The 23,363-nt window shown below is 39.8% G+C and overlaps 1 protein-coding gene across 1 annotated transcript; it reads right to left on the bottom strand.

The window, feature by feature from the left end:
• Positions 1-13,561: 13,561 nt before the first annotated feature.
• On the bottom strand, positions 13,562-14,710 carry LOC147902391 (chlorophyllase-1-like). The gene is made up of 2 exons (XM_087373214.1): positions 14,489-14,710; positions 13,562-14,393 (listed from the first exon to the last, which is right to left on the bottom strand). The coding sequence occupies exons 1-2, from the start codon at positions 14,708-14,710 to the stop codon at positions 13,641-13,643; spliced, it is 975 nt and encodes a 324-aa protein (XP_087229340.1). The 3' UTR covers positions 13,562-13,640.
• Positions 14,711-23,363: the final 8,653 nt, after the last annotated feature.

The raw sequence follows: 23,363 nt of genomic DNA, 5'->3' as shown, positions 1-23,363 counted from the left end.
GGTCTTTTTATTATCAAAACCTGAAACAACTCTCTAGATTCCTTTCTCCATAAAGAGCAACCGAACATACATTTTCCAAGATGGGAAATTTCTCTCGTCAAATGTAACAACAGAGGTATGTGGCAAGCCAAATTTGGACAGAGTTTTTGACTAGTTCTCCAGCCAAATTTGGACAGAGTTTTTGACTAGTTCTCCAGCCAAATTTGGACAGAGTTTTTGACTAGTTCTCCATTCTTACTTGACCAAGATGATCATAGGCTGTTGACTTCACACAAACCCTTATTGCTCACTCTGATACCACTTGTTGGAGATTAAAGTAAAGAACTAGACAACCTCTCGGTTAATGACTAGTCGGAAAGAGAAAAAAAACTTGTGAGAATGAAAACCTCTAACACAAAAGTTTACTTATTGAAAATAGATTGACCTCCACGCATCCCTATGGGGCTTGTTGTGGAGGTCTTACAAGAAACAACAACTACAAACTGATCCAACTATTAAGCACTACTCTTAGACAATAAATTGAGCCAACACCAACTCAAAAACTTCATAAAATAACATCATAAAAAGACAACTCTCTATTACGAAACTAACTCATGGTATGATGTAGCACATACAACATAAAACGCACCCAAAAGACTACAAAAGTTTGAAATCAGTGGTGACACAGTCTCGCAATATATGCACTCAGCCACCTTCTAAGCTTTATTAAGGACTCAAGGTTGGAAGTTTGCCATGAACCTACAGCAGGGCATGAGCATTTTCCAAGCGAAATCTTCTGAGCATCCGAGCAAAGGAAAAAAAAAGCTTCAAATAGATCGGAACAAATCATAGTTTCACTTAGAAATATGCAAAGGATATAGCAATGCATGTTTTATACACAAATCCTTACATGAATCTTTAGGAATGGTGAGTAACGTAATGGGGTGGCTTTGGAAAAAACCCACATGTAGAGTAGACTTTTCTATGAAAATTCCCTTATGATCCTTCTTACAACTTTTACTTAATCGAGGGTGACATTGAAAACCCTCTCTCAACCTAGCCTATAAAAGGGTTTTTCCAAAGAAACCTCATTGAAGTAAGCCATCAAGATAGTTTCGCTAGCGAAACCCCTTTGAAGTAGGTCTTCCAAGGTAGTTTCGCTGGCAAAACTACCATGGACAACACTTTTAAAAGTGGCATAACTTTCACATCCAATGTCCAAATATAGTCATTCAACCACTCAAATTGATCGGAAAACACAATTTGAGCACATCTATGGGGTTATATTTTGGAAAATCTTGCATATATAGTAGTAAATATTACATATATTTTATGAGAGTGATACATAAGCCCAAGTTAATATTTATTTATAGTAATTTAAACTTCTTTAAAACATATCCCATAAATATCTTGTTATCTATTCTATTAGAATACTAGAAATATCTTGTCATATTGATATAAATGTGTTTAATAAGTAATTATATATGTATAATATTATTACATTGAGAGTGATAAAGGGATGTTTCTTAAAGGAATTATTTTTCAACACTTTTCAAAGGTAATAATAGGGGTACAAAGGATGTCTATGAAGAAGAAAGCTTATGTTATGTAAAATTGAACGAGTGACAATTCTATATGTTTTTATGATAAAGGGATCTAGTTCAAAATACCTCGAGGCAAAAGAGTGCAAGCAATGTGCACAGGTTATATGTTCCAACAGCAAGCTGCTGTTAAGTGTCTCGCATGAGTTAAGCCTCACCACTCCAAGTTTTGAGCCTCGTTCATGGGGTTTGAAACCCAGATGACTTAAGGCGTGAGGCCGCTCAAGGAGTTTGAGCCCCAAATGCCTTAAGCCTTGGAGGCGTGAGGCTAACACAAGCGCTATTTGGGATCTGGTTAGGAACACCTCTTAATGTTAGGTTTATCGCAAGCACTCTAATATGGTGAACACAAGCGATATTTCCACTAGGAGGGAGAGATGGAAAGAATAGCAATATGCCTTGGCACCCTATGGGCCCAAGAGCCCTTGGTTGTAAAAGAGAGGGAGAGTGCTAAAAGGAAAAGTGTTGGCCCTCCCTTCAAAAGGTGACATGTATAAAAGGCCAAAGTGTTGACTTTGGTCTTCATTGTTGTTTGCACAAGTTTGAATACAAGCTCTCTCTTCTCTTCCAAGAGAGTGTTTTGGGTGTTCTCTTGTTTCCATTGTAGTGCCCTTGTGTTTGCCACTCCATCCCCCTTCACTCTCCTCTTCCCTCCTCCTTCTCCCTCCCTTCTCCCCTCTCCCCCTTCCCTCTTTCTCGCATGGAAATACATTGCAACAATCTGGAGGCTGCTTGAGTGACACTTGCAGATGGTTCATGCCTTGCATTGCTCTCACAAGGAGTAGCTTGGAGTGGACGCATCTCTTCAACATCCCCATGACACATGAGTCACACCACGAGACCCACACATTTTTGGCGCCGCTACAGAGATAAAAGGTAAGCTTTTGCATTGCACTTGTCTTCCTCCTTCATTATCTACCCATTGCACAAGGCTTCAAGCTTAACTTGGATCTTTGTTAATGGAGTTGTAGGAGAAGAAAGAGTGATGAAGTGAGAGTTGTGGATGGAAAAGTAGGAAAGCTGTCATCTTGTTTTTCATGATTTTTAGTGTTTTGAGTTGATAGGAACTTAGTTTGTGAGATTGCTAAGGAGTGTGTGATGTCCAAACACACCAAAAAACAACAAAAATGATGATTCTTGCTGAATTTTGAAGTTGTTTTGTGTTCTAGAACTCACCCCTCAAGAAATTTTGCATTTTGGCTTGCAAAAATTGTTTTTCTTCCAAGTTTTTTTCATTGTGTAGGTAGACTAGGTAGTGTAGCAAACCCCTAGCATAATAAAACCAGAACAGAAACTCAAAATCCCCCACAAACCCAAAAAAACCAGTTGGCAACATAGTTTTTCACTATCCCCATGAGTCGGCACCATAGAGTTACCCCATCGACCGGCGTGTTAATAGTGTCCCACTGGTCAAACCACGTTGACCCAGCACGATAGCCATATCCTACTGACCTAACCTTTGACCATGACCTAACCCACCACCTTGATTAAATGCATGTCAGAGTTAGCTATCCCGTGGCCTTAGAGTGATCCTGTCGACTATTGCTATCCCGTTATTCTGTCAATCATTGCTCTATGAGTATCTTGTCATTCGGTGTGATACCTTACCCCCACTCCTGTGGTCATATTCGTATTTCGTCGTTCGTTGCATAACGCCTATCACACCACCCATCGCTATAATTATTCCACTGCCCGTTGCTATTTTTACCATGTCGCTCGTCACATTATGCCTATCACACCGCCCATTGCTATTTTCGATCCCCACGCCTATCGCAATAACTATACCATCGACCAATGCATTGATTATTATCCCACCAACCTCTTCTCTCACCTCCGTTGTCTTAACTTGCATTTCCAGTTCAGATGACGAGTGGAGATCTGGCGATGGCTTTTGGGTGGCTTCGCTTTGGCTATGGGATATTTGGGGATCAAACTCCCTGAGTTTGTGTTGTACTCCTTCTATGTGCACATTGCCTACAATCATTGGCCTTGGAGTATTTGGGGATCAAACTCCCTGAGCTTGTTCATTGAAGTAGATCATGAAGCCTAATCACCTTTAATCACTGATCACCCTGCATTCGACGACTATAAGATGTGGATGTTAACATGCCCCCCTTCCTTTTGCTGATCCACCCTCGGGTCAGCCATGCTAGAGGAGGTGTGTGGTAAGGACTATCTATAGGAATGCATAGCGACAGTCCAGCTGTCGTGGAGTGAGGCGAGTGAGGTACGTGCGATACATCTAAAAATGGAGGCATGCATATCCTCGTGCGTGCGAATGTGACACTTGTGGATTGCAGACACGGAGGTAGAGGCGGAGGTCCTAGAATTACATAGGACCAACGTCGGGATTCAAGACAATCTACTTGTTTAGATTGTGGAGGCGGTCGTCGATGGGGCGACTGTTGGCAGGGAGATTGTGGAGGAGTAAGAGGAGGCGGTTAAAGTAAGGATTTGCTATGACAGTGGGATCTGGAACTGATCCATACATGTCGTTGAATGACTGGAGGTGGAAGCAAAATCCCTCTTGATTCATCTTTTTGGGAAAGTTGTACTTTGGAAAGTTGTACAACATATTGGGGTCCTTCTTCTAGAGTTCTTTGAATTGGGCCCAAGACCATTGCCATTCCATGTGCATATACAAGGTGTGGATCGACGATTGACGTGGGCACTGTGGTGGTAGCGCCAAAATTTCTTCAGCTTCAAGAAGAGGAGTCTCCATCATGGCTATAGACCGGCATCGAGGGCGAGGCTGTATCCTCAACTTGTGCGCTTTGGGTGCATGCATCGCCAGTCGTTGAATGACTGTGTGATGAATTGTGTGAGGGGGCGCACCTCTAGGATTTCATATAGATGGAGGTGGGAGCCCTCGAGTTGGTGCTTCCAATAATGCATAATTGCACTGTCTGGCAGCTCCTGAAATGGCTACAAGTTGGGGCGCCATTGGACATCTTCAAGGGGGGAAGCAAGAGGAGATGGCGGAGCATTGTAATGGGCATGGGCACCAGCTCTGCAGTGCCTATTGGCATTATCTCTTTAGCTGCCTGTACAAAATGGCTTGCCTTGAGTAGCATGTTGAAGGCCTCATCATGAAGGTCAACTAGAGCTGTAGAGGAGATGAACGAGGAGGTCCCATGCTGTGCGGTGGTGGTGTTAGAGGCGTTAGAAGAATGCTCAGGTGGTGTTGTCTAAGGGAGGGGTGGTTGGGTGGCTTGTTGGGTGGGTTGGGTGGAATCCAGAGGAGTGGTGGTGGAATTTCAACAGGAGGGGTGGTAGAGTTAATGCGGTATACTGGCAAGCAACACATTGGTACTATTGGTGCTCATAGATGAGAAGCATGAAGAGAAGGGGCCATCCAAATAGCATATCCTATCCTCATCCGAGTTATTGCTGCTACCCGAGAGGAGTCTCTCTGGATGATCACACCATACTTCAATGGTGGTAGCTTATCTCAAAATTTTCTCCAATCACCATTTAATGAAGGGTCCTGTAGGTGTTATGTTGATACACACTTGAAGGGAGGAGTTGAGAAGAAAGCACAAGCACAAGGCAAGCTAGAGCATGCAATCAAAAGCTTGTGTAGAGAATCAACTTCTTTTGTGCCAACGTATACCATTTAAGCCATTCTCTTCTAGCTGGAGTAGCACGCTTGCACAAGGCCCAATGGCTCCATACAGACTTGCATCTTGGCAACTTCTTGCTTGGTTTTACTCCAAATGGTGCATGTCGAGTTGGAATCATTGATTGGGGAATGGCACAAGACATTTTTGAGGATTGTAGAAAGGCCTTCAAGAAGCTTTATTTGGAGTCTTCCCTTTTTGGATAAGTCATGCACCAGCAAAGCGATTCAATGGAAAATGTTCAAATTCAAGGTTCTATGATTTGGCTTTGGAGTGAGCTCTCCCATAGCACATTCCTATAAGATAACATTTCTGCGTACTTCAAGCTTGCAAATTTATGCCAAACGTTTATTCTTGGCTCACTTAAGGATGAAAGATGTTTCATTACTCTAAGCTACTTGAAGAATACACGTTGCAATAAGCTAGATGAGAACTTAGATCTTAGCTTGAGAATGTATTCTAGTTCGTATGATGTTAGTAGCTTTCCATATGATAGAGCATTAGCACTATGGAAGTCAAGTTGTAAAAGGAAAGGCTATAATTAGCTTTTTGGACTATTTGAACTTGACTTTGAGAACTTTCTTTACAATGTATTTGAAGGATATTCATTACCCTTAAAGAATTCTATGCTTTGTATACTTTATAAATACTAGCTATTCACCTCTTTTTGGATTCTGAAATAGAAAAAAGAGGTATATTTTGGTATTATTAGTTTTAAATGTTGGCTATTTCATGTCTTTTTAGATCAATGTGAAATAGAAAAGAGAGGTAAGCACTGTGGAAGTCAGGTTGTAAAAGGGAAGGATACAATTAGCTTCTTGGACTGTTTAAACTTGACTTTGAGAACTTTCTTTACAATGTATTTGAAGGATATTCATTACCCTTGAAAAATTTTATACTTTGCATACTTTATAAATGCTAGCTATCTCATGTCATAGTAGATTGTGAAATAGAAAAAAGAGGTAGATTTTGGTATTATTCGTTTTAAATGTTGGCTATTTCATGTCTTTTTAGATTGTGAAATAGAAAAGAGAGATAGCTTTTTATATTATTAGTTTCTAACATATTTGGGACTAATGAAACTTATTAAAATGCGCTAGAATATTTTGCCAAAATTTTAAAGAAAAATTATAATAAGAGGATAAATTCGCCAATGGTTTGAAACTTTAAAAAATAATATATGAAAAATTTTGCCAATATATTATAATACTATAATACTATACCTTCGATAAAAACATCCTTGCATGTTGCTCTAAAATGGAGGAGATTTGAAATTTTCAATGTTGAAGGATCCGATAAAAAGAGATGGCTACTATCATATAAGAGCACTCAACTGAGGGAGCTTATAGGTCATGTGGTTCAATCCATCCCAACATATGTGCTTCACAATTTCATGGTTAGCTAGCAGGATAAGCAGTTTAGGATGTGCCTTGCCAATTTTTCCCATGACATTGTTTGTATCATAGATTTCATTGAAAATTATTCATTTCATAAACAAGATGAGATACAAAGTGCTCACTAGTACAACAAGAAGATAACAATTCTTGTGGATATCACCTACAATCACTTACTTGATTCTTCTATCGCTAATCCCAATTTGCTTTGCTGACTCACAGGAGTCCAGGTTAGTGCAACACACATACCATTTCTACATTTCAAAACTTAGGGAACATGGCACCTTATTTGTGCAGCATTCTTTTCTACTGCATTGGAAATGTCTAAAAAAAGAAAATCCCCATGCAGAAAATATAAAATAACATTGGGTGTGGTCAGATGGTGCTGCCTCTCAATTTAAATTTGCTCGTGGATTCTACTTTGTCTCGCGGTTCAAATCCTTAACCGGTCTAGACATGATGTGGGATTTCTTTGGGTCTAGTCATGGCAAGGGTGAACATGATAGATGTGGTGTTGCTATTAAGCAAGATCTATTTAAACACCAATTAACATGCCTTCATGAAAAGCTCAATGATGCCCATGATGCTGTAACATGGCTTATAGCCAACCTCTCCACAGGCATGCATTCAACATAAAGTAAACAAAGCCTTAAGAATAGTGTAGTATGTAGTGAAAGTGGATGAAGTGCAAAAGAGAAGACCACATTTTTTTGATAAAATTAAAGGAGTTCATGGTTTGCACAACATATGGGCTTTTTGAACAACCACCTAGTTAAAACAAGAAACCTTTCTTGTTTTTGCAGTGCATGCATCATAGGGGATCATGAAAATTGTGAGAACATTGCAACTGTGAAGGCATGGGAGCGAGTTCAAGTTTTTCCTCTACACTTAGATGGAGTGACAAACAAGGGAGAGACAAACAATGACTCGACATAGTTTGGGCAGAGTTTTGATGACCTCACTGACTATCTACTAGAAGAGGGGGATAACTTTGCAGTTGTCACTGCCTCTAAGGAGAATAAGGAAGATGACCCATACTTTGTGTTGTAGTGCACAAAACCTAATCACAAAGTTAAGGAAGCATTTAAGGATGATTGGGGAACACCCTATGAGCATTGGAATGTAGTAGTCGGAGCTTTTTGGTCCAAACAAACATCCAAAAAAGGCCGCAATTATGAACTGCTTCATAAGAGTCCACAAACATTTGTGTACTCTCATCTAGTAAGATCTATTAAGTTCAAATGCAACATGTGCCACAATGAAAGAAGGGCAAGAGTATTCAAATTGCATTTAGACATGCATGAGCACATCTTGGGGTGTCTTGCAGTGGTGGATAAGGAAGACTAAGATAGTACTAAGAAAATGTAGTCTCATTACAAGGAAACAATATTCCGTCTATCCTCGAAAATAATAAAATGTATTTGAGACTATGCTTCTTTTAGTAAATCCCAAACTAACCACCGCACTTGTTTTTGTATATCCCAAACATTAAATCCCACTCTTGCTTTTAGTATATCCCAAACAACCACTGCGATGGTTTTATTATATCCCATAACTAATCCACAAATCCTAAATGAATGAATTGTATACCATTCATCTTGTAATAATAGAAGCAAACCACTACGTTGGTGGCACTTAATATTCTAGTTTGTAATCAACCACCGTGCTAGGGAAACCACTTATCCTATACTACCGTTGTGCTCTCCTAAAATTCATTGTTGTAAAGTGCTATACTAAAACAGTCCCCTTTAGACTAGTTATCTTTAACTGTCAAATTTTAACCACCGGGCTACTTAAGACATTAGAGTAGTCCTATTTTAGCACTTCATCCACCACGTGTATTAAGTAGTTGTGTCTTAAATCAAGATCTGAGTGTACTTTGGTCGACTAAAATAAGATTGGTTAATAGTTTACTCGGGCAGACCTGAGATAATTCATATATGCTCACAAAATATTATGCTCACATATTATCAACACTAAATAAACCAACTGTCTTTCCAGGACACTTAAGTATTGACATGAAAGCGGGTAACTTGACACAAAATCAAGTATTATAAGCACCATAGATCATGGATGATGGCAGTCTGAGAAGTCCACAAATCCAAGAATTGATATTTTGTGGCTCATGGAAATTCCAAACTCCTGACTATCTCATCGACCTCTTTGTAGTAGCAAGCATCCGATAGGTCTTTAGGCTAGTCTGATGCACTCTTGCAGACCTCATTACACACTTGGACCACCAACTGCTTGCTTGCCTCTGCCGACTTGTATGCCCATAGTAACTCCTCATTTCACTTAGGGCCCTATTCATCCTAGTCTTGGTGCTCTATACAACTTTGTGCCGCCATCATGTCTTGCCAAAAGATACCTACATCATGAGCATGACAAGTACCTTAAAGGAGTAGGAAAAACGATAGCTAGCAAATTAATATTCACTGTCTTTGCCAACTCCAAGTCATACAGCCCTTGCAAAGCATGTCCTCCTTGTAGCTATTATCCTCCCTCTTCTTTGTGTTTGGTTCTGGGCGGAGGTCATCCAACAATGTTCTCAGATAGAACATGAAACTCTGTAGACCAAATTTTAGAATGGGCTCTTAGTTGTGTCTGCATTGCACTTAAATAGGGAGAGAGTTCATTGATCCCAGCCTTCTCATTCTTCTTTCATATGAATTGACATGTCCACCTCCCATCATTCGGTTAAGGTGGGTAGTCTTTCATGTCAGCATGTTGGAACTCTAGCAAAGATATGCAAAGATAATGTGAGAGCAGTGACTTCCATACATGGAAGTTACAAAAAGAATCACAAATACATGGGGTGATGTCACAAGCATCTCTGTGAATTGCTAAACGAATGAATTGTAAACAAATCCTAAACCCTAAACAAATGAATTGTATGACATAAAAAAATAGAGTAGCCGAAGCTCCAAGAGATCAAGTGTGCCATCTCTGAAGAGCTTTATATTCATGTAAGGATTTTAGGATAGTGGCACAACAAAGAGCATAGTGGGAGCCTTCAAAAATGTACTTCGCAAACTGTGGGTCCTTATAATGTTGATGGCCTTCCCATAGTTCCTCTTGCAATCGATCCATCTGCCAAATGACAATATTGATGGTCGATGTTGTGGAACACTAAGTACCTCCTCCAATTGATTAATCTCATGTATGACAATCTCAGGTTGCCAAGGGACCCATTCCAAAATGGATTCATCTTTTGCAAGACAATAGGCTAAAGAAATGTCGTTGCTATCGTAGATTTTCATCTATGTTCCTTCGTTGTTCCTTGATTGGTAAGTATTGAAGAGGATGAAAATTTTAGTGATCTTTCTACAACATCATTTTGATCACTTTGGAAATATTTATACTATTGGATCACTTCAATCACTTTGGAGCTTTGTACAACATCAATTCTATCACTTCGTCTATAATATTGGATATATATAGACATATAGATGTATGTAGCTGTTCGGTTTGACATTATGGTCCTTGACCTGTCTTGAAACTATCTAGACTCAGAGCATTCTCCCATCGTACTAAGTGCTACCATCATCATAGTGACATCTCTTCCTCTCTCATTAGCATTATCCAACCACTTTATTTCAAATCTTCAACTCAGTTTAATCGATATCTTGATCTCACATTATGGTCCTTGGCCTATCAAAGGACATTATCTAGTCACATAGCTGAGAAAACATCACTTCAATCACTTTGGAAATATTTTAATATTGCATATATATATACATATACATACATACATACATACATACATACATACATACATACATACATACATATATATATATAAACAACTGCACATACATTGAGAAATATGAAATCCAATAACTAATCCACAAATCCTAAACAAACGAATTGTATGCCATTCATCTTGTAATAATAATAATAGAAGCAAACCACTGTGCTGGTGTGGCAGTTAATATCCTAGTAATAATAGAAGCAAACCATCGTGTTGGTGGAAGTTAATATCTTACTGTGCAACCAACCTCCGAGCTACAACAGTGTTGCAACCAACCAGTGCTATACTAGAACAAGTTGCATTGCTACAAATTGTTATCCTAAAATAGATTCATTGCCCGAGTAAACTTTGGAAAACATTAATAATTTAATAGATTACATCTCAAAGACTCCTTTCCTTTAGGGAGTGGTTCCACATTGCTTTGAGCAGGTCTTCTTTTTCCAAGTGAACTTTGGAAAACATTAATAACTCAATAGATTACATCTCAAAGACTCCTTTCCTTCATAGGGTTTGTTCCACATTGCTTTGAGAAGGTCTCCTTTTTTATCTCCTTGATTGTAGGCTTGGCCCTCCTTTCTCCTTTCTTGAAGGGGTCTAGTTCCTCCCTTCGGAGGCTGGTTCCACATTTCTTTGAGCATGTTGCTTTTTTTAACTTCTTGATTGCAAACATTTGAAATTTGAAGCGAAGTACAAAAATAAATTCTAATTTCAAATTTGAAAGCCATTGAGAAAGAGAGGGAGAGAGGGGGAGAGAGAGAGAGAGAGAGAGAGAGAGAGAGAGAGAGAGACACCTAGTTCTCAGGTTTGTGCAGCAATTCATGGCATGGGCCACACGACGGATTGGGACCTGTGGTTTGTTGTAGAGAGGGCACGATCACAATCACAACTGCTCATGGCTCACAGCATGCTAGTAGAGGGTGCAAGGCATGACAGTAGAGGTTGTAGAGCTCAAGGAAAAATAGTGATGGCAATGGTGATTTGAAAGGGCATGGTCCCTGTGCAAGGTTCTCATTTCCAAAGTTCGTGCGGACGTCCAATGAGAGGTCCGAGGTCTCCAAAGTTCAACTGGTCCACAAATTGCGAGACGACATGGTGGACGAAGCAAACAAGGGAACCGGATTGCAAGGTCCTAGACGATTGCGAGGTGGCATGGTGGAGCGTGCAAGAAGGACGAGGCTGTCCTTTCTCCTTTCTTGAACGGGGAAGGTTCTTTCCTTCAAGGGCCCCACCCCTCCGTCATGTCGCTTCCTCTTTCCTTGCTTTGACCTCCCTAGTTATAGGCTCTACCCTTCATGCTCCTTTCTTAAAGGGGGTTGGCTCCTCCCTTTAGGCTCCCTTTCTTTGCAATCAATGGCCTTCTTTAATTCAAGCTCGTTGTCTTTTGCAATTTTTGCTTAAATGGCAAATTAATCTACAGCATCTACTTTCTCATCGTAGATAGCTGTATAGTAGGCATGCACATTTGATCTATCCATGACCTGGACAATGGCAAGTGACATACTCTACACTATCCCTCTCGACCGTTTCTTAGGATTCATGATTTATGTCTATGGTAATAATTACTGCCAGCTTCTGCCCGTGGTGGTATCTAAGATTACTAACCATGTCTGTGGTAGTAGCTAAGATTCCACCAGGATGGTAGGTAATTTTCAGCCACCGCAATCATCCACCTGCCAGTTACCACCATTGGGCTAGTTACCACTACTGGACTTGCATGCATGATCAGTAGAGTGCAGTTAATTACCAATCATCGGGCCTACATGCTCATCAATAGAGCGCATGGTAATGAGACAGTAGAGGTGATTAGGTTTCATGATTTATGTTTGTGGTAATTAATTTGTAGTGGTGATCTGCGGGATTCATTGCACCAATCAAGAACCCGGAGTGGATTTCCCCAATTGTCATTGTGCCGAAGAAGAATAAGAAATTGTGGATTTGTGTCGATTAATGCAAGCTAAATGTAGCCACGATACCCGATCCATTATTTTCCATTCCTCTACCCAAGTAGCATTTGCAAAATCTCTAATGGGTCATACCCATTCATGGGAAAACATGATATGGTAAGTTCTATATAACTTTGCTCATCAGGTTTTATACATACTGAGATTTATTTTGACACATTTTCGACTATATTATAATGTTTTCTTTCATTGATTTAATTAATAGGGTGAATGCCAATCTAAAGCATGTACTAGGAAACAAAATGATACATGCCTTTGAAACGATGTCCATTGGATACTTCTTTATAATAGAGCAGGGTAAAATAGCTTTACATTGTTCTCGTCTAAATAATGTGTTGATGCTCATCAGGAAGTTGGACAAAATATAGTACTAACAATGCAACAATATAGTTGGCATCTGGAGAGCCCCAGCCTGTTGTCTTTAGTAATGAAGAATCTGAGCTGGCAAAGCTATTTGAGGAAGTAGTACTTGAAGTGTTGTTCTGGAATCTGCAGAGCGAATACCTGAGAGACCTGATGAATAGTTGTATGTCATTTAAGATGTTAAATCTTTCAGTTGATATAGTACATATCTGTTACATAATGACATTGTACACTTTTATTTAATATGATCTTCCTTTTCTTTCTCTCATAGTATGCAATTGCCATGGTTATAAGTTTTGGAAAGTTGTGTATAAGAATTATTTTTCTTTAATTTATCATGTTTATGTGTATAATCAAGATTTTTCCTTCTTGCATAGTATGCAATTGTCATGGTAATAAGTTTTTGGAAGTCTTGTACTTTGCATATAAAATATTTACATCACGAAAATTAGTTATATGAGGACTTGCAAAAGAAAGTAGCATGCAAATGAAATCCCCCATAGCTCATTTGAAAGCACGTACATTCCTTAAATGCTCAATTAAGCTAGAAACAGTTTATACGCGAGAAGAAAACCTACAAGATGTTGGTAAGATACAAGTGCAACATTGAGAATTTTAATTGAACACAATTGAACAAAATGTATGTAAAAAGAACATTTCTTTGATGCTCACCAATTTGGAGAGTCCCAAATTGGTGAGATTTTTCCATTTTCCTAATATGGCCTTTTATGATTCAAATAAGCTTGACAAAACCTTTTAAGTAAAGCAACCTTAGTATTGGAATTACGTAAGGGAATTCAAAAAAAAGAAGAATCCAAGTCTCCATCTATAACACTCTCAGCCTCAAATACGCTTCAATCATAAAGATTGAATATAACCATTCCATCTCATATTACTACGTCCTAGAAGAGAATGCTTACCAAGACCAAAAATCTGCATTCTATAGTGTTAGCATACTTTGAATATGTGCTTTAGCGAATCGCCTTCTTTTTCTTGGGAGGAGCATTGCTTTTTCTGGGCTCCTCTCGCGTCCTCTTTTTGTGTCCTCCCTTATTCTCCTTCCATACTTTGATAGGTGGATGTTCCAAAGTGTCCTTCAATGCAGAATCGTCGTTAGAAAGTACAGATTTTAGAAAGGCAATCAAGATTGCTGCAGCATAGCCACGGAGTTCGCGTCTCGTCCCATGTTTGAAAATAAGGTCAATGAAGAAATCTACAATTGGAGGTTCATTGGTGTCGTCGATGAAGTCAAGGTGCCCATAATCTGTGGCAACAACATGGTAAGTCGGAGAGGAGCAGCATTTGTAGAACTGCTTGTGGCCGTACTTTTCAGGGGCGGCCTCAGGTATTAGAGGTATCAAAGGGAAAAGTTTCTCACTGCCCAATCCGGTGCCAAAAATAAGAGCCGGGAAGCCTAGGTCGAAAGAGTCTGGGGACGAACTAATGATCCGAGGATTGGTGTGTTCCGAGCTCGTGCCGTCTACCGGATCTAAAGCTACCAAAGCTGAGAGCTTTAAAGAAATTTCCGCCTTTCCAAGAGCTACACCAAATGCGACCTTCCCACCGCGGCTGTGACCGCAGATGACGAGTTTTTGTAAATCTGGCTTTGTTGCGGAGAGCTCCGCAGGAAAATTCGCAACCAGATTGCGAGGAAGCCAGTTGATGACAGCAGCGGCATGTTCAATCTCGAGCGTTGCATCAGTTGTGCTAAAGCTATGTGACATCTGCGACCACAAAGGAGGAAAGAATGGAGCCTTAAACCCATCTTTGCGCAGCTCAAGAAGGCCAGACAGGATCATGGCAAGGACAAAGCCGTTACCTGGGGCGCAACGACGATGTATCCATGAGAAGCTACATGTAGCAGAAGCTGGGTGTAGAAACTATTGAGCATCATAAATCCATGGTGAAAAACGATAACGGGGTACTCTCCCGCCTCGGGAACTGCTACGAGCAGAGGGCGGGGAGGTCTATTTTCCTTTCCAGCATCCACAGGGATAAGGCTCACTTGGAGTGGGCCGTTGTCATAGAGCGAGGGAGCCATGCACAAGAAAATATATCTCGTCTCTTTTTATAGATGGAGAAGCCACGACCAGGTCAGCCCTTGAATTTGAAGGACTCTTCTTTTGCAGGTCAATTTGACTACTAAATGCACACTCCCACGCATGACTCGGGAAGTCGATTTCACATTGCCATGCCAAAGTAGCCTATTGTAAGCAAAAATAGTATGATGGCTTGTCTAAAACAGCTCATTTAATCGAAACTCTTGCTCATGGCGTCTTGACTCCGCAAGACCCTGATGTAAATGTTGTTGTGTGGTGTAACAACATTTGTGCACGTGAGAGCCATGTAAAGTCGTTCTCATTTCCTTTCCTAGATGCGGAAGCTAGCCCTCATATTTCAAGGACTACCCTTATTTCTTTTGAAGGTAAATTTTGGCTAACAATAATATGTGTTGCATAAAAATGTTGTCTCCACCTAGAAGGTTAAGTTTTAAAGCCACCTTCTATTGCAAGGGGGGGGGAGGGGGGAATGTTCAATGATTTATTACTTACTAATAATTTCAATAGGAAATCTATTAAAATTTTGTATATTTAGTCACCTTATGATTCGAATGATATAAGACATTGACATAGGAATGAAATTCCATATGATGTATTGTGTATTGGGTTATTTCATGAGAATGATAATGTAAATTAGCCAAAGGTAGAAGGAAGGATATGTGTGCATTTGGTGTTGTTTATGCAAGTGTGGTCCATCTAGAATAAAACAATAAATGATGTGTAAGGGAGTCTCCATGTGCAAGGCACAAGATCAAAGGCATGGAAATATAAAATGTGTGAGAGAGTTTGAGATAGCAAGGAATCTTATGCCAACCCTACATCTAGGAATATTTTAATGCATGATTGGTCATGAGTTGGTAAGAGAATCTTTGTACCATGGTATTAATTTAGTAGCAAAGCTTCCAAAGGGTTTGGTAGCCAAAGATACCAAGGCTTGATTCTTGTGGAAAATGCAAGCCAAGTTTGTCCCATGTAATTAAGGAAGCTTGGCTCATTTGTGGAAAAGGATGGTACCTCCCTCACATTGTGCATGTGGGAGGTACAATTTATTGAGGAGACCTTTGCCTATAAAAAAGGGCCACTCACCTCTCCATGTAGATACTCTCATCCTTAGCCCCCTCTTTGTATATAAGTGCCTTTGATAGGGAATTCTATGGTCTACCTCAAGTTCAGTCAAAGATACTCTTGCCATTGTTTGAGGAGCATGCACCTTTGTTGAATTTGGATGCCCATGGTATTTTTGTTGACAAACAAAAATACAATGACTATACATTAGGTCTATTGGGCGTTACCTGTCTATCTTACCCTATTGAAAGGGCCTAATTTCAAGTTTTACTCAGTATTAATTCAGGGATTTAAAAAGTACGTTTTACATAAAAATACGTACTTTTCAACTAAAGATCGCGTCCTAACGCCCTAAATGCAAAAAAATGTGATTCTTTACACCAGCTGATGATCGAAAGACCACCGCGTAGTACAAGCTCTTACCGCACGGTACCGTTACGAAAAACACCGCGTGGTGTCTAGCCATACCAAGCGATATCAATTGGCCTGCACGATTGGTGGTCTATACTCGCGGTAATTATTAGGGCATCAGTCGAGACACCATTGATAACCTTCCTGTACCGTGCAGTACGTGTCCAATCGACACGTGTGATAACCTGGATCGTCCGATTGGGAAGGATATGAAATCCTGTACATTGAGATACCGTGCGGTATAGGAAGGGTACTGGTGGTGCCTATGACAAAATCTATAAAAGGGCCCCGCCCCGACCACTACCACCCTGCAAACTTGTCGCTTTCCCGCCGCAACGCCCACCTTCAGCTTTCGGTGAGCTCCTAGATGTTTTAGAGTCAATCAGTCGAGCCAAGTGATGACCCGCCTCAGCCAGTGGACTCACCTCGCCTAGTTGACTGTGAGTAGGCTGTTTGAGAGAGGGAAAGAGAGGTATTGAAAGAGAGGGACTGAAAGAGAGAGAGAGGAAAGAGAGGGAGGCAGAGTAAAAGAGAGAGAGGAAAGAGAGGGAGGGAGAGTAAACGAGAGAGAGGAAAGAGAGGGAGAGTAAAGGAAGAGAGAAAAATAGAGAGAGGAAGAGTAAAAGAGAGAGAGGGAGAGATGTTTGTTTATGTCTTAGTCAAGCCAAGAGATGATCCGTTTCGACCGATCGTACTCTCCTTGCCTCGACTAATGTGTATAATAATGCTAAAGATCGAAGCCAGGTGATGTCTCGCATTTGTTAGCCGTTTTCCCCATGCTTTGATCTTTTATATATCATATCTATTTATGTACATAGGTGTCAGTAGAACCGAGTTTTATTCAAATGATGGCCCGCTTTAACCGGCCGGCCGGTTCCTCCCAATAAAACTCTTCCCAATCAGATGTGTGATTGGCAAAGTGATCTAGATCATCTTGGTTATGTGATGCTATTATATGTTTTATGTTCTTACATCCACTAGTTGATAAATTGACACTCGATAGTGACTTTACAGAATTCGCTCGTAGTGATTGATATAGTAGTAGATTATGCTGCAAGAAACGTTCATGATGTTACATGTTGCTTTTGAGTGAAATTTAGTTTACACCTGCATTGTGTATTTTGAATGTTCTTTATTTTGCAAGTTTATTCTGAATGCTCTTTATTTTAAAGTTTGAGCGCTTACAAAACAATTGTTGCATGCACTAGATCACTACACTATCTACACATCCATCTCTGATGGCAACGCAAGAGCAGTTAAAGACTGAGATTCAGATGCTTGCCCGTAATACAACGATTGAGCACTTGATAGGAATGAGTGACGAAGAAATCTGAGCCTATGCAAGCTCTAAATTTCTTCGTGATCAAATGATATCCCAAATACTTGATCTTCTTTACACGAGCTAGCCCAGTCGCGATCGAATGACACGGTCAGAGGTGAGGCAGATACTAGAACAATTTATCCCTCAAGTATTTAGAGATCCAGTAGGACAATGGATATTATACGAGAAGGTGAGCAATGTAGCCTTGCTCGACAATGGAGAGGTGAAGCTTATACTCCAGATGACTGAAAGGAAGGCATCGTAGATATCTAAATTTGGAAAAAACCAGAAGGAGAAAGGGGCCATCAGAAAGACAACAGCCAGTGCCCTAGTCCATATGACTAAGATGGCTAGTGGTCCAGAAGCAAATGCTGACACAGGCCAAGTTGAAGGGAGAGCACAAATAGAACTTTGTATTGCATTTGCCGACATGTGCTCCCACATTGTACACTTTCCATTGCAAGCATTGACCGTGCATGAGTCGATGGGCAAGGGAGGAGAAGGGAAGGTATTCAAGATACAGGTGCAAGGTGTCCTAGGTCTTAGGCCAACAGAGTGGTATGCTAGCAAGAGGAGCAATAAAGATGATGCCCATGCTCATTTGGCACTAAAGAATGAGCTAGCGGTGATAGTTGTCCATAGAGCTGTTTGCTAAGTAAAATCTTTTTTTGAAGCTAAGCATGGGTTGAGCTAAATTCCAAGTCCTCCTTTCAAGGCTTTGATTTTCCCAGTAATCAATGGCATAAAATTTCCTTTAGTGTTAACAAGAACATTATTAAGTTAAAAATTAAATCTAGCCATCTGAATGTGCCAAATTGTATGAGGTCTGGCCTAACTCCTATGCTCTTACTTTAGCTTGAATGCATCACCAAAGAAAATGGCCTTCCAAATTATAGGAATGACCTGAATAGTTTTCCAAATTCTCAACATGAAGTAAAAAACATCATGTTTATGACCTGGGCATATTTTGCATGTACCAACCCCTTTGCCCATTTTTTCTTCTATACATTTGGTCCAAATGGCTTTGTGCAAAATTAGCCACAATAAAGCACACATTTTCTTCGGAATGATTATGAGTCAACCTTTGAAATTTATTATTCTGATACTCTTTCCTATCAAAAATTTCCATCTACCATTCAAGACCCTTCATATTAGGAGTTGGAATAGGGAATAAATGAGGAAAGTATACCCACCTAAACTCTTTTCTAGAAACTAGGCAGGTACACCCTTTCCATTGGTTGCTACCAACCCCAAGATGAACTCCACCTCATCACTAGTGGCTAGCCTTGACTAGAGAGTCCAGTTAATAAACACAGTTGTCCAAGAGTAGCTTATAAACACAATTGGAAATATATTTTATAACACTTTATTAAATTCAAATAGTATAAACACATATGGGTGGAAGCACGCTAACCCACTCAAAAAAACATGTCCATGGACAATGCCACAGAAGCACCATTGAATAACACATTTTTTCTTTGTTTGTAAGTGAGCATAATGTTGATTGGCACTTAGACTCAGCCAATACTTGGAGTGTATCACTCACCCGCTCTGCACTTTTAAATTTGAATTGTAGTTACATCCCTCGCTTCCCCCCCCCTCTCTCTCTCTCTCAAACACACACACACACCACACATGCACACATGCATGCACGCACGCACACACACGAGTGCAGTCTTTCTCTTGCTTGGTCCATTAGCATGTCTCTCTCTCTCTCTCTCTCTCTCTCTCTCTCTCTCTCTCTCTCTCTCTCTCTCTCTCAGGGTGTAGTCTTACTCCTTCCTATTCCATCGCTAGGAATTGTTGTCTTCCCTCTCACTCACTTTGTTGTTGCTATTATTATTGTAGGCAACATTGCAGAGCGACGACTGGAATGTCTCTCTCTTACACATACTCACACATAGGCATAGGCTTCCTCCTACCTTCCATCACCAAGAGTCCTTGTTGAGGCACAATATTCCCTCACGTGGACTCCCTCCCTCTGCCCCTGCCCTCCCCCCCCCCTCTCTCTCTCTCTCTCTCCCTCTCTCTACCTCTCTCTCTCTCTCTCTCTCTCTCTCTCTCTCTCTCTAATGACACATCATTTTTTACTACATTAAAGGGGTGGCCACAATCTTGTCAGATCTCCTTGTAATCAATCTTTCTTGAAGCTTTGGTGAGTATGCCCACCACAATCACAAGATCTTGATGCTTCCACTTGTTTTTTCTTTCTAGACTTTGCATTATGGAACTAATGCAAAAATTGTATGGATTCTTGGTTTATATTGTTCATCGTTCAAAGCATTTCTTCGTTCTAGCTTGCACTGAATTGCAAGTTTGGGGTTTATGTTTGAGCTATCAACAAGGACCAAAATTATGGGATGGTTTCCACTCACCTTTGGCTATTGCCATATGCTAGTTATAATTGTCATGTCACAAGCTGCTTGGCATATACATTTTGCACCTTCAGTTTTGCATGTAGAGATGTAGAAGAGGTTTCTTTTCACTTTCAAATACTATGGTGACATTTTGTTCTTGGTTTACTATTTTGGTCTTGGTTTGCTACTATAATAAATCACAATTCAATTCACTTTGTGATCTCTAAGTATTTACAGAAGTTGAGTGTGTGAAGTTTTTGTGTTCTAAACTCTCTATCTCTACTTTTCTACAAATAAACTATTCATCATCTATTGGAAAGTTGCTTGAGCATTAGTCAATGCAGAGGGCATGAATAAAAGTGTGTGGTGCCCATACTTGGCTCTAAAGTTTTAAGAAAATCTTTCCCTTGATTCAAATTTGATGATATCCTAATCTTAGATCTATCTTGGTAAAATATTTCACAACTTATTTTTATAATTAACTTATTTAAGTCCAATAATCAACATAGAGCCTAAATGTCCTCTCTATCTCTCTCTCTCTCTCTCTCTCTCTCTCTCTCTCTCTCTCTCTCCATCATTAACTTTTTGAGTTGTGTGTTTTGCCCCTTTACCCATGCTATGTTTTCACTACACATCATTTTGCATTGCTCCACTAAGAGCTAGCACCTCGACCATCATCTAGAAATAGTAATTGCCTCACACCAAGCATGAAATGAAGGCCCATAGGATGAACAAAGCACCACATGTGATCCATGATTTGGCATTAACATATGACAATCATGTTGGGGAATGCAAAGATTTTTGCACTAAAGAAACCAGTGCAGTGCAAGTGAACCCATTGGCAATGATTTTTGGATTGAGATACCAATAATAACGAGAAGATTGATCATCAGAATCAAATCTTAGACAAGAAGAATTTGGAAAATCATCAAAGAAGACAAATCCTTAATGGAGGGGAGTGAGAAGGACAAGTAGTTTGCCACCATCAACTCTGAGTGAAGAAGGGAGAAGGGAGCATTAGCCACATTGACTCAATTATAGTCTCAAGTATGACTTGTGGTATTTCATGAAAACCTCTTGGTTGGAAACAACATTATGATCAAAGATGCTTGCAACCAAACACAATCATGAGAATTACTTTGGGGACCTATACTTGATAGCATGTAGAGACTTATACCAAGTAGATATAATACAAGATTCATGAAATTCTATTCAAATCATCTTCATTCAAAATCAAATTCAATCAAGGTTTAGCAAAAAGTAATGTTGTTAAAGAGGGTATGCTATGAGAGTTATTCTTGACAAACATAAGCATACTAGATGGTCTATTCTAGAGGGTCGAAAACCTTTTCAAACATTACAATCACATTCATATAGGTGTTATGTTTTGGGTTGCCTTTTATAATCAACATAATCAATACAAGAAAATTAAACTTAAGGAGTGAATTTTTCAAGCCTCTACGGCAAACAATATTCCAAATCACTAAGAGAATTCCAACTGGCCCAAATATATCACATTTACAACTATGTTAAAAATTGAGCTTATAATAGCATGTAGTTCTTAAGAGCTAATGACGAATAATCTTTAGACATTCAAGGCCATGGTTTGACATGTAATGTCCTTTATATTTTAAAGATACTAACAATTTATATTTGCTAAAAAAATGCATGAATTGCCAAGAGAACTACCCCTTTCCAAAGAGATCGACAAGAAAAGGGTGCCCACACTCAAAAGTTGGGCACACAACATGAATAGAAATGTAACTACATGCATTGCAAGCCAAAAAATGGCTGACCATGTAATAGTAGAACTTAATTACTCAAGAATACACTTAGGGGTGTAAGCATGGAAGGGTGTTTCAAAAAGTATTCTTTTTTGCCAAGTTCCTAAAGAGTAATTTTGTTTTGAGAATAATATGCTTGGCTTGAATTTTGAAAGGATCTCTTTAAAAATGCCAACCTCATACATTGAATGTTGTACATTAACCAAGACTCTAATTTTGTCGTATCTAGGCTGGCATGGTCAACCTCTACATAGGACTGGCATGATCAACCTCTCTATGTGTGTGTGTGTGTGTGTGTGTGTGTGTGTGTGTGTGTGTGTGTGTGTGTGTGTGTCTGTGATGGGTTATAGACCCACTCTATTGCGTCTGAACATGGGATCTCAAAATCAACCCTGCTAATTTGAGAATGGACCTCCTTTTTTATTTCCAAACTTGATGCATTGCCACATGCTTTCAAGATGTGAGCAAAGGTAACGCTACTTGGCGAGAGACCTTGCTCTTGCATTTGCACATAAAACCCAAAAGCTTCCTCGATTTGTTCTTGTTCAACATACCCCAAGATCATTGTACTCCATGTAAGCAAATTATGATGAGACCACAATTCATTGAAGATACTGATGCTCCCAAATTTTGTGGACCTGTCCACCAAAGTAGTAGCACCAAGCATGCTCTAGTGCTTAATTTTGTGCTCTCTCTCTCTCTCTCTCTCTCTCTCTCTCTCTCTCTCTCTCTCTCTCTCTCTGCATAACCTCTTCATGACCCTTAATACTCTTATACCCTTACTACTGGATCCTTTTTGGCCCAGTACTGAAAAATTTGTATCTTCCTTCGACAGGTTGGAGAGATCTGACACTTCCTTTTACTTTAACAATACTCCAAGGACCCGTTTATACCCACAAAGATGGTATAGGACTGTGGGTTCCATTATAAGGTAACATCAAGGTTTTATTTCCTACAAGTGATGTGATCTTATCTAGGCCAGTAGTCCGAGCCAATCCATTGTGATGGGCGGACTGCTACCCTCACTTGGATTGTGTAAAAACTGTCAAGAGATCCCATGGGGATTCACCTCCAATCACATTAACATCACGGGTGGGTTCAAATGCCCAAGTATTTTAATGTACAAAATTGAGAATTTATCACAATTACGAAAAATGAGAGGAAATTTTAACCCATTCTTATTTTTCTCCATATTTTCCCCCTACATGCTTTTTTGCATAGAGATCCGCATTAAGGGTCTTATCTCTTAATCCCTCTAAGAAGATTGAGACAGACTTTTCTTGTGTCGGAAGCTCCTTCTCTGGACATCAGGCTATGTGAGCCTATTTGCACAATATCTCACAGATTCCTTTTTGTCTTGCTTGAAGCTCGTTATTAGGGAGCTAATGTTTTGTTTGATTCAATCTTTGTAAATGCTCCAATAAAATCTTTCTCGAGGGTTTCAAAATCACTATAGGAGCTTGTGTCTAGGGCTTAAAACCAAGACAACGCCTTTCCTTCTAATGTGATCCCAAATACTTCTTTTAGGACATGAAGGTCCATGACTTCTTCCACCCTAACAATTTGTCTAAAGGTTGCTAAGTGATCATAAGGATCACCTGATCCACTGTACTTCTTAACCCATTTCTGAAAGTGTGATGGTCTTGTATTGCTTCTCATGGGTGCACCCATTTCTCTTGATGGCCTAAAGCTCGTG

This window comes from Dipteris shenzhenensis, chromosome 4 (assembly GCF_047967505.1).
Source record: "Dipteris shenzhenensis isolate YYH24624 ecotype China chromosome 4, Dip_SZ_1.0, whole genome shotgun sequence".
Taxonomy (NCBI): Eukaryota; Viridiplantae; Streptophyta; class Polypodiopsida; order Gleicheniales; family Dipteridaceae; genus Dipteris; species Dipteris shenzhenensis.
Note: the sequence above shows the minus strand (reverse complement) of the source record. Positions and strands in the feature narration are given on the sequence as shown.